Source organism: Falco peregrinus, chromosome 1 (assembly GCF_023634155.1).
Source record: "Falco peregrinus isolate bFalPer1 chromosome 1, bFalPer1.pri, whole genome shotgun sequence".
Classification (NCBI taxonomy): domain Eukaryota; kingdom Metazoa; phylum Chordata; class Aves; order Falconiformes; family Falconidae; genus Falco; species Falco peregrinus.
The window spans coordinates 54,413,369-54,425,515 of NC_073721.1; the positions used below are offsets into that span (position 1 = coordinate 54,413,369).

A 12,147-nucleotide genomic window follows, 5' to 3' on the forward strand; every position below is an offset into this window, starting at 1 on the left:
GAACCGAGGGGATCCGCAGGCAGGCTGTGGAAGCGCCCAGTGTCCCCTCTCCTTCGGACCCAAATGGTCCCTTCTGGGCCAGGGTGGTCACCTCTGCTTCATTGCCTTATCTGCTGAAGCAGTGGCCGCAGCGGGGAAGTGCTTTTCTTGCTGTGCCTGTGGGAAGGACGTGCCTCTTTAATCCTAAGGGCTTTAATGTAAGTCATTTCGAGCAGCTTGGGGATTAAGTGGATTTTCTGATATATTATCTATTTTCCTGATTTTTTATTTTTTTTTTATTGTGGAGGCAGTTTCTAGCCCTGAAAGGCAGCTCTGTGAGTGAGAAAGGCAAGTTTGTCTCATCTGGGTTTGGCACCAGCAGATGAGGAGACGTGGGAGCCTGGCTGCCCTCGCTGGTGCCATGCTGTGCTGGGCATGCTGCTGAGCACTTTGCACCCCCTCTGCCAAGAACGCTTTTCAAGAACAGCCAAAACAGTTTTTTTTGCCTCTGATCTGGAGAGGATTTTAGGCTCGTGGCTTGAAGGCCCCGATGAGGCTTTCACATTGCCACAGGTGAGTGGCAGGAGGGATTTACAGAGCATCTTTGCTGGCTGGAGCGAGTAATACTTCAGATAGCAGTGTGGCTGGGACAGGGATATATTTGATCCTGGGATTTCTACTGAAATTAGAGGGGAGGCGGAGGCTGCTGTGAGGCTCTGACAGCACATTCGCACACATTATTCTCTGGGAAATGTGGCAGGCAGGAGTTCTGCATTAACCTTTTTCTGACTAAGAGCAGGGGGTTGTTTTGTCGGCATGAGCCAGCTCCGCCACTCCGGAGTGTGCTGTGGAAGTGCTGGCCGCTGCTCTGCTGCTTCACCATGTCTGCACAAGGCTGCTTTGTCCTTTCTTGCTTTGGGATGCTCATGGTCTGTTTATTTCATGGGACTCTTCCTGTTTCAGGACTGGCTTGTATCTTCTTTTGTAGCACGACAACCCAGGAATCACAGATTTTAGTGCAGCATGTGTAACCTGCCTTGGGGCACGGAGGCAGACCCCGGTGGGATGTGGGAGGGAGCAGAAGGGTGCACAGCCCTGCCAGGGGGGTGACCACAGTGCTTTGCAACCTACATGGCAGCTTTTCATTCAGGGGTGGTGGGCTGTCAGCCCCTGAAACGAGTTTCACCGCTCTCTGGTTACTTCTTGAGGCGAGGTGTTGATTCCCAGGTGAGTGGCTTGCAGGACAGGTTGCTTAAGAGCAGCTGTCCCGCTAGGAGCTGTGCTGCCCAGCCCCTGGGTGGAGGAAGGCCTTCTCCAGGGGATGCTGCCGGGGGCAGGCGCCAGCAGGGTGTCCACCGCTTCACTCTGCGAGAGGTCGATCCGTCTAGGGGCTGTGGCCACTGGTAGTGTTGGATACTGCTCCCAAGTCCTCTTTAATGCTCCTGGTGTGTTTCTAGTGAAATTTAAGTTAGTGCAAAACGCCCTTCTAGAAGAATGCAAAATGCTGGGATTTTAGACCATGACTGACTGAGATTCCGGGGAAGATCTGGTTTATGGATTTGAAGGAGAGACTGTGAAATCCAGCTGACCTGGCACGTGCATGCCAAGCGCAGAGCTGGTTTTCCCTTGTGACTTGTGTTTTGGCGCTCTGCAGTAGTGGCACTTGGTTCAAGGTAGAAGGGGTGGACTTCAGCATCGGTGGGTTCAGGGCTGCCTGATGCCCAACCTTTCATTCATTTAGGCTTGGAGCAAATCTATGGGTTGTGCTGACTGAGCTGCATTGGCTGTAACTGGCCGGGAGCAATGCAAATAACTATGTATGTGCTGTAACATAACACACATCTGTGAAGTCTCTACAGGGGTCTGCTCTTCCACTAGGAAGCCTTTAGTGAAGGTTGCTTCCTCTTATGCGGGTGGAGGAAAGTCTTTCTTCCAAGAGACCTGTCTGAGGGCTCTGTCCAGCTGTTTCCCTACCTCCTTTCAGTTTTCTGCAAGGTGTGAGGCGTGCTCCAGGGATGTCTTTTTGCAGCCCCTGGAGAGGAGGAGGAGCCGTAGCCTGCTCTGCCGAAGGCTTAGGTCAGGTGCCGAGTGCTGACATCCGTTTAGCTGTGCCAAATGATGTGCCTATGACTAGCCCCAGCGTTTACCTTTCTGGGTCCGTTCAGCCAGGGGTTTTACCAGAGCAGACAACCATGACATGAATTTTCTGTAGTTTGCTAAGGCAAGGCAGGAGCTCCCCTTTGGAAGAATTGGGTAAGTCCTCTAGGGCTGAGAGTGCTCTTGTTCACATTGCTTTTCTGAGTCACTCCCTTTCCCAGTTCTGCATTTCCATGCAATGAACCAGTGACCTCCTCTTTGCAGAAAAGCAGATATTATGTTTTTTCCTTCCAGCCCAGAGTCTTGCAATCCTATTCAACCTTCTCAGACCTTCCTGATTTTTCTCTGGCATAAAGATAATTGCCTGGAAAGCCCATGACCCTTGGCTGTGGCTGGTGAACCTTCTCATTCCCCCTGTAGTGAAGGCTCTCCTGCTAGCAAATGCTCATCTTTAGGGTTGGTATTTTTACTCCAAATGCTTTACTCTTTTTGATTCCCAAGTGCCAACTTCAAGTCCTTTTGGAAAATGTTGAGAGGGTTTTTTCTCTCTAATTGCTGATCTTAGGGATGCCTTTTGCTAGTCACAGGAGTAGAGTCTGCCAGTCTGGTGCCTGGTGAGGGGAGAGGAGGGAAGGTGATCCAGTCCAGGTGCCAAAGCGTGGGAGGTGTGTATGTGCAAAGAGGACAGATCCCCCTTGCAAGGCTGGAGAAGCAGCTGTGAGCCAGGACAGTGTGGCTGTCGGGAGCAGAGAAGTTGGCTGGTCAGGCGTGTCTCCCTGTTCTCATCCTGTCACTGCTGATGGGTTGATCTGTCAGTCGCACAGTGCCTGTGGGGTGATTGCACGGGCTTTGGGTCCAGAGCCCCGGGGATGCGCTGCATGGCATGTGTGCTGGCCCACGCAGCAAGCTGCAGCTCCATCCACAGGTGTGGATTCTGCTTGCAGGGGCTTTGCATCTTACACTTCTGAAAGCACAGCAGAGGCCAGCTTTGTGCTTTTGGCTAGGCTGGTTTGTCCTTTCTGTGCTGCTTGCTTCCAGTATAGCAGAATTCCCCTAGCTGTTGGGTGTGGGGGCAGAAGAGGGGTGCAGAGCAGCAGCTCATTTATTTGCTCCTGCTGCCTTGTAAACGCGAGGGATTCTTCTGATGCCCTCACTCCACAAGCTCCTTTGCGTTGCACATTCAGCTCTCCTGCTTTAGAGTCATGCTCACCCTTGGGCCCCCTGTAAGCCCTAGCCCAGAGGGCCGTATTCCCATCCCTCAGGAGGCAGTTTCACCTTGCCCCCTGCCTGGAGGGGGTTCAGTGTGTTCAGCCATTTTCCCTTTCCTATATTGACCCAAGGAGGTTTGTTCTCCTCTTTACTTGCCCCCTCAGACACCTCCCTTAGGTGATACCCATGGAGAGATACCCATGTCACACCCTGACAAATGCTGTCTTACTGTTATCCCTGCTTCCCAGCGCGGTTTTTGTACCTACTTTTGCTGTGTTTTTTACAGTCCTTATATGACCTTGAAATATGATGTGGGAGAGAGAGTGGTCTGTGGATGCTATATAACGCTTGGGTCAACATCAGATGGTGATGGAGGGCTGTCCACTGCTTCCCTGGGTGGTGAGGTGCTGCTTGTGATGTGCCTGAGTAGCAACAAGAGGTGCTGGAGTCTTTTTACTCCAACTGCCTCGCCAAAAGGTCTGCAGGCTCTGATTGTCTTCTGACTAGGGTCTTTCCAGTGTGACACGTTGCTTCAAAACTGGTTGGGACCAGTGGGGCTTGCAGTGCTCCCTCGCACAATGGGCTGTGGTGTTCCCAGCTTGGCTTGGAACCAGCAGAGAAATGCTCCACTCACCACCAGAGGAGTAAAGTCCATCTCCACTTTCTCCTGTGCTTGCGATGAAGGTCCTGCAGGGCAGGGTGAAGGGAGCCCGGGGCAGTGGGTGAAGGTGCCCTCTGGCCCTTGCTGGAGCACAGCCCAGGTGCCACAGCCCCGCTGCTGGCTCCGCGCTCCCCGTGGAGCGAGTTGTATTTTTTCCCTCTTGTCTGGGTTCCCGATGGCAGCTGGTCACATGCACCACAAAGTTTGTTTTGTAAATGCACTGTTCCCTGAAATCAACTTTTCTGGATGGTGGCCTCCCGCCTGTCAAAATAAGTGGTTTTATTTCTGCTGTGCAGCCAACATTCAGCCTTACAGAGTATTTCTTTTAGTGATTTTATGAGCTCTGCAATATTGCTCAAATTAATCTGCACAAGCAATAAAGCTTTCTCCATTGTAACGAAAATCTCCAGCTATTTCAGGCTCTGCCACTTACTCGTTCTCAGTGGAAACATTGGTCGTGTTTATACTGCAAGTCCAATTCATAATGCTGCTTTCGAAAATCAGCCAGGAAGGCAGTAAGTCAGTATTACTCTTGTCAAAAGCTGCACGTCAGAAATTATTCATGTCGGATTTTGTTAATGAGCAATTAGCTTTCTTTAAGAGCCCAAAGACATCTGCAGAAACTACATGTGCTGATGTCATGGCTGAAGCTGCTTCCAAACAGCCTGTTTCTGTGGTTGTGCTTCTGAACAGCCTCCTACCTGACCTGGTGCCACCATCGGCTCTGGACACGGCGGCAGTGCCGGCACAACACGGACAGTGCCGAATCCCTGTGGCTCCCTGCTCGGCTTGGCCTGGCCCTGGCTCCCAGCCCCACTGCTTTCCCCAGCCCCTGCGTTCACCTCTGGGCACATCTCCGAACAGGCGGTTGGTGCTAGATGGCGTGATTAACCCTTCAAGGAGCCAGGGTAGCCACCGTGTAGAGCAGTTATGACATCTGATTTCTGTTTGCAACTGTCTTGCTCTCGATTGCTCTTAATTAAATTTTCTTTTGCTCTTGTCTACAGCTGGTGTAACACGCTGGGAGGCTGTTCCTTTTACCAATGCCAGAAGAGCCTGAATAGTCTTTTGTGTTTAAGTGGAGATTATTAAATAGCTTTATATTAATTAACTGTATTGCAGGGAACACATGGGCTTGAGGAGATTGGTTTATCCATATGGAAATTACATTGGAAGTTAAATCCATTACCCTAATTGTAAAATTCAACAGTGCTTAGCCAATAACTGTGGAATTGCCTAAATCATGCGTTTGCTTCAGAGCTGGGCAAATGCCTAGTTTCCCTAAATACTTGCTCAAATGAAAAACTGAATTTGCCTCAACTGTCTAGGCTGCTTGGCTGTCCCCGAGAGCGTTCTGGCAAGTGTATTTGTGGGCAGAAGCGGCCGGCAAGGAGCAGGCTCTGAGAGCAGCCCCAGCAGCACGGCCGCTCCGCGAGGCTGGCAGGGATGCCTCGACCCTCGGGCGCTCCCCTTTCAAGCAGGGATGTTGCTGTGCCCACAAAATGCAAGTCGCTTACCCTGTTCAGTGAAATAGCTTGGCAGGTCCAAGAAACAATCAGTAGTCAAAATGGCTTGATGGATAACGGCAAACAACAAATAAATTAGACGTTGTAAACTGCTCATGGTTGATTGTGAACAGAAAGGGGTTACGTTTGTGGAATAAATGTGTTCACTTCGAGCCGCTTGTTCAGGACTAATTTGGAAAGAAGGCTGGTGCTGGTAGCTGCAGTGCACAAAAAAGCCTTCTCTGTGGCTCCCCTTTTCAAACGGCAAGGACAAAGTATTTATTCAGCTGTCAAGTGGGGAAAGAAAGCAAATTAGTTTTAGGCTGAAACGCTGGACCTATGTTTGCTGCCATAGTTCTGAGGCCAGATGGTGACTTGGACAGCCCTGGGGAACGGGGAACAAGTTTCTGCAGGACGAAGATCAGAGGCAAAAGGAAATACTTGGCGTATCTTGCCGCTCCACTTCCCAGAGCAGAGAAGCCGCGTAAGGCGGCGTTAGGGTGGGATTAGCTGCTCTTCCTTCTGCAGCTGATGGTGTTGCTAGAGTTCGGTGGGTGTGAGGTGTGACTCCCCCACCGGGCGCACAGCTCCCCGGGATGGATGGGGCAGCACTCAGCGGGCAGCTCGCCACGGTGAGGGAGGCTCCTCTGCTGCTTGCCCCGCCCCCCCCCCCCCCCCCCCCCCCAAGCTCCCCTGCAGCTTCTTTAGTGGCTGCAAATGATTTGGGCTCCCAAAGCCTTTCCAAGCCTCACTTGTCCTGCCTCCATGCTGGCTCATGCCTCTGTTTCCCTGCTGTTGGCAGCCAGTTTGGGGTGTCCTTTAGAAGAGCTGTGGGGGTGACACAGCAGATGGGGTGTCCCAACTGTATCTGCCAAGGGTTCTCAGCTGCCTGTTAAACATGGGGTGGGCTCCTGGGGGGCAAGAATGCACCAAAACCACTCCAAGAAGCTCCAGAATTGGGATTGTTTGAATATCCAGGCAGAAAGCAAGCTGGAGGAAAGGTCTCTGCACTGGCGCCGCACGCTCTCCATGGAAGGAGTTTTAATTGTGTTCAAACATAGTTTAGCTTCCAGCATAGTGTTTTCATTTTCAGTTAATTTTTATCCAGTATAAGCAAGGTAGGGGGAAAACAAAAGGATTAGGAAGGCTGGGTGGGAGGGGTGGTCTGGCGGGGCTGCTGAGGGCCCCTGGCTCCGACTGGGAGCCCACAGCTGGAGAGGGGCAGGGGATGCTGTGGAGCAGCGCTGGGGCCTTGCGGGGCTGTGCCAAAGGGCCCTGGCGATGCCAGGCTGGAGCAATTAGGCTGCGCAGGTTGGGGGGAAAGGGGTGTTAGCGGAGGGGGGCTGGGGGGGTTGTGCTCCCCGCTAGAACAGTAACGGGTGAACCCCAGCCAGCTCTTCCACTTTCCTTATCACCTGCAGGTTCGCTTGTTTTTCTTTCCTTTTGAAGGAGGAGGATTGTTGTGAGCAGAAATGGATGTGGTGGCGAGGCAGGTGCCCATTAGAAATAGATTTTGATCCATCAGACTGATGAGAAGTCAAGTTCAATGGCTGGGGGGGTCGCTGGTGCTTTGTGCTGGGGGGAGAAGCTGCACACTGTGCCTGGGGACCTGGCCGTGCCACATGGCCAAAGGGCTTGTGTGCTTGCTTTAGCTTTTAATTCTCACTTACTTCAGTTAAAAGCACTGTAAGCAGGGACTTGCAGGACTCTTTCTCACCGGAGGAAATCGGTGACATGACACAGGTTGTAGGTAACTTTTTTCCTTTCTTTTCTCTCTCATCCTTCTGTCTTTTTACCCTGGGGAACAGAGGTGGGTGTTACAGCCTGCAGAAACCCCCTCCCAGTCTTCCCAGTCCTCCCTTGTCTCCACAGAGCGTTGCTCCCCTTAAGCATTGACTTTTGGTTGAAAGGTTGGTGGGAACATTGGATCAGGTTGTCCCATTTCTTGCAACGCTTTCTTTAAAAGGAAGATGCATCAAATGTATGCATCACTATAAACTTGATGTTGCCACTTCCAGAAGAGCAGGGGATGCCCAGGGAAAACATGGGGTGCTGGGAAGCGGTGCTGCCTGCGCTTCTGCCCTGCCTGCTCCCAGCGCCGGCAGAGGGGCTGGGTGCATGAAGGGCTTTGCAGCTCGTGTCTGTGGCAGCCGTGTGTCCGCTTTGCTGTGTTCACCATCCTCCTCTCGTGGGCTTCCCTGGGAAGCCAGCGTCCTCGCCCTGCGCGAGCATTCCCGGAGCTGATGGGGAGATGACACATCTGCTTGTCAAGCCTCTGGACCCTGGGACTCTCCTGAGTTATTGCAGCTAGTCATCTTACTCTGAATATGAAAAACAGATTCCTGCAGGGAACTGGGGGTTCGGAATTCTCCTCTTTAATTTATTTTTCTTTAAGTAAATTGAGGGAACTTCAGCTATTCCACTGGCAGGAAATGCTGAAGGATCTATCTCCAATCATTTGCTCAGATCTCCAGGGCCCAGGGGTTTATGAAAGGTTTTTGCTGTAGACTCCTCACCAGCCCCGGGAAGCATCTGTTCTGCATTCTGAAACTCATTTTCCCAGCAGAGCTCGTTTTAATAAAATCATCACTTTCTCTGTGGTTAGTAAATCCAGCGCAATAAAATGTTTTTTCTACACTAAAAAGTTTTTGACCACTGATTAATGAGGAAGTTAAAAAGCAGCATGTAACATCAAGTTTCACTTATCCTGTTCTTCCAGAAGCTTCCCTGATGGTTGCAATACAACAGGGTTCAGCAGCACAGAAGCTGTGAGCAGTGGCGAGCGGTTGCCCACGCGTCTCGGCTTTGTCGATGCTTCATCGCAGCCTGTTTGAAACCCAGCCTGCGAGCTGCAGCAGGTGTCTAGCCTGTGCGTGGAGCAAGACCGGCACAGCGAGCTGTTTCAAGGCATAGGCAGGAGGGGTGAGATTGTTTTCTAAATGTGTTTTATGGTGCTTTTTTCCATAGGTTGCATCCCAGCTCTGAAACGGCCTTTCCTTCATAGTAAAGCACATCAGGAAAAGTCTTGCTGTTCTTTGATCCACCTCAGACCAGATAATTATCTGTACAGTCAAGTTATTCTCTGCTAAATTGGAAAAATAGGAGAACCTGGCAACATCCTCCGCACTCACCGGGGACTCCTTAGTCCTCAGCAGAGGCGATGAATGTAGTGGTGGTAGCTACCTTCCGCGTTCAGCTGTGGAGCCTTCCCCTGGGTGGGCAGCATCCTGGGAAGGAAGAGGGGATCCCGTGAACGTGGAGAGTGCCTCCATCAGTCTGGAGTGGAAAAGTTATCCTGGCTTGGAACTGCTCTGAAAGTGTGAGGTTCTGATCTTAATGGGAACTTCTCCACTTTGGAAAAGAGGGAGTGTTGCAAGTTTCATCCCACCGCCCTTCCCATGTCGGAGCGGTTTGTGTTCTCAGCTGCAATATTTCAGGCACCTACAGTTCCTGTGGGCAGTGATGGGGTTTAAGACTGAAATTCTGGACAGGTGTCACCTGGAAATGAAGCTTGACCTGTCCTGGGATAGACTGATGTTTCTCCTCCACCTTCAGCTAGGTAACTCTCTTGCCCCAGGGCAGCATTTTCAGGCAAAAGCTAGAAGAGGGGCAATGTTAGAATGTGTCCAAGTCAGCTGCCTCCTGAGTAGCTTTGAGGTCTTAGAGGGATTCAGTGGGAGGGTGGTGGGTATTTCTGGGCCTGCTGCTTTCCTCTCCTTTTTCAGACATGAAGCCCCTCATGGTTTGTAATCAAGTGGAAGCAAGCACAGAAGCTCTATTTAGTAAGCAGTCTAATTGCCCTCTTCAGCGGTTCAGACTACCTGGCTTTAAAAAAAAAAAAAAAAGGCAGAACATGCAGAGCAATAAATATGTTCAAGCCTAAGCTGTATCTTGTAGAAGACAAATTTTCAGGTCCAATATTCTCCTAGTCCTGGCTTCTCCTATGGGAAGGATGAGTGCTGAACCGAGTCTGCTTCCTGCTGTTTCCTCAGGTGACACATGTGTGGAGCATCCTGTGCTGGTGGTGCGAGGGAACCGCCGGCGGCGCAGTGCTGTGGTTTGCCACAGCCTACTGCTTTCTGCTGTGCTGGATCCTTACCCGCTGCCTCAGGCTGCCGCTCTGGTTCCTGCAGACAATTCAGGCACCTGCTCTCCAGCCAGGCTTGCAAGCGTGCTGGATTTATCTCAGATTTATGGTGCGTTGAAGCTACGGGACATTTCTTTCAGTCAGCCAAGCTCCCTTGGCAGTGCTGGTCAGTCGGAAACAGAAGAACGAGTTGCTGTACAAGTGCGCTGTAGGTAGAAGATGGAATATTCCCAGCCCGGGGCAGGGACTCTCGTGTGTGCTCTGCCAGGGCATGGACAGGAACGAGCTTATCTGGTTAGAGAGCCCAGCAGTGTCCTGCTGGGGCTGCAGCTGGTAAGCAGGACAAATAGGAAGGACTGAATCACAAAAATGTGGGAGTTAAAGAGCTTGGGAGATCCCGTACAGCTCCCTGCACGGAGGCATGACCTAAGGAATTCTGTCCCACCTGGGCCAGGGGAGAAGCAGACAAAGCCAGGGGAAGGTGACGGGTGGCCTGGCACAGCGGCAGGTGGGAAGTACTGAGAATGGAAGTGTCCTTGGGGAGCTTGTTAACGCTGGAGATACATTGAAAACCAGAAAAGTCAATCCTGTTTTGCCCAACTCGTTATGGGTCACTGTAAGCGGTTAGACCAATCCTGCCTTTTTATTACTGTATTGGCTTTTCGCGAAGCGTCAAACTGAAAATCTCCATTCTCCTTTTCAGTGTTTTAATTACAACAGGCTTCAATACACATGCAGGTGTTTCATGCTGTGGAGCAGCAGCACTGGAATTCGGCCTGCTCTCAGATGTGATGGAATAGTCTGGCAGAGAGGTGCAGCTTCAGGAATGTGTTGGGGGGCAGCAGGACCTGCACCTTGCCCGCAGCTTACGTGTGGCTGCTTCCAGTCACAAGGTGCATTTCTCGGCTTCCTTATTTATTGGCTGTGGCATGTCAGCCGCTTGGCTTTTCTTTGCTAGGGTCCAGCATTAGCATTCTCTTGGGAGGAATCAGGAGAGAGAACTAAATGTCTGTCAGGTCACTTTAATCTTTGGGATGTGTTTAGGGTCATAAGGATAGGAAACATCTAAAAGCCCAAGTGAATGGGAACAGGATCTTCCAGAGCTACTGTGTATGACTCAAAACCATCCAGGTGGGAGAGAAGGGTATGGGTGCTCCACCCACGTTCTGGTGAGGTTAGTAGTGTTTGAACATACCCGAGATGTCTGCACACCCGTATCTGGCCCTTGTGTGGTGCTCTCCCCTTTCACCAGCTACAATGAGACGAAATATGCAGAGATGATGTAGATTTCATTAGTCACACTGGTTTATTCAAATGTCTCCTTTGCATAAGAAACCAAGGCTTGCAGTGATCTCTGGGAAAGAATGTGCTCGTGCTTGGAAGGGCAGCCGCGCGAACGGCACTGCGGCATGGCAGAGGTCAGCAGCTCGGGCGAGGAGAGGGGGCCCGGCTCTGGGGTTCAGTGCCATCATTTGCAATTCAATCCCATACAGCTCCCTCTTAGGGGAACAATTTGCCAAATGCAGGGTTGTTCTTTTTTCCTAATTCACCATATAATTCACCTCCCAAATTCAATTAAGAAGCAATCTGTTTGCGACTGGAAGCAAGCTGCATTTATTTAGAAATACAAAATTATCCTTCGCTTTGGCAAAGACCACATGCCTTAATAATTCTGGTGGTGAATGGCTGGTTGGGGTTTCCTTTAAGTGGAATAGGTTACTGTGAGAAGAACAGCATACTTTTTGAGGGGGGGTTGTGTCTGTGAGAAGTCCTGGGGATGTAAAATTTAACTGAGAAGAGGAACTTTTGTTGAGCTTGGGCTGAAGGAAGTGACGAGGACTGGGCATGAAAGAAAACAAAGGGGAATCTTAGGATGGGACACTGTGGCCAGAAAAGAGTGATAGAGTTCAGAGCAATCCATCTTGTTGAATCAGGCTTGTTCCTGTTCACACATCTAGTGGCTTTTGTCGAGTCAAGCTCTGTTAAACTATGGCACTTCCTTTGGGAGACAATCCCCTGATTTAGTGTCTCTTGGACCAGGAAGCTTTAACCTATAGTCAGCTGAGAGTCTGGGTATTTTATTTTCCTCTGCTTCATTTTGTTGCTGTCTTCTGTCATCCTTTTCCTGATGCTCTAGTAAGTTATAGCAGTATAATGTCAGAGAGGTAGAATCTGATACCATCCTCTCAGCCTTCCTCCAAGGTGTCAGACGCACCTTTTCCCCTGTCCTTGCCCCCCTTGGAGGGGGTGGAGGAAGATTTGCAAGACGGCAGCTCCAGAGCAAAAGGAGAGTTTTCCAGCTGGCAAAGCAAGGCTGGTTCAGGGGCTGGAAGATGTCCAGCTCTCTTGAAAGTGGGACATCCCTCTTGGAAGTGTCCACATGGCATCCAGCAGTGCTGTATGACAAACAGTATGTCCCTTCCTGCATACAGTGGTTGACCATGCTCTTCATGCTTTACCTTGCCACCAAGACTGGAGAAACTTGCGCTTGCTAATACCTCTGCAGAGCTCAGCTTGTTTGGCCTCCCTTCGGCTCAGAGGGGACCCATGGTGCCAAGATGGGGAAGGAGGGGAGGGGACAACAGTGGTGGTATCAGCACCACCTTCTT

The 12,147-nt window shown here is 50.9% G+C and overlaps 1 protein-coding gene across 5 annotated transcripts in view; it reads left to right on the forward strand.

The window, feature by feature from the left end:
* TLL2 (tolloid like 2) overlaps positions 1-12,147 on the forward strand; it is a 92,883-nt gene that overhangs the window by 39,474 nt on the left and 41,262 nt on the right. The window contains exon 1 of one of the 5 annotated variants that reach the window (XM_055813038.1): positions 9,389-9,647. The exons of the other annotated variants lie outside the window; for them this stretch is intronic. Within the exon in view, the coding sequence (XP_055669013.1) occupies positions 9,395-9,647 (253 nt within the window). The 5' untranslated portion in view covers positions 9,389-9,394. Of the gene's footprint in view, positions 1-9,388; positions 9,648-12,147 lie in introns of those variants that run through there. 5 annotated transcript variants of the gene reach the window in all.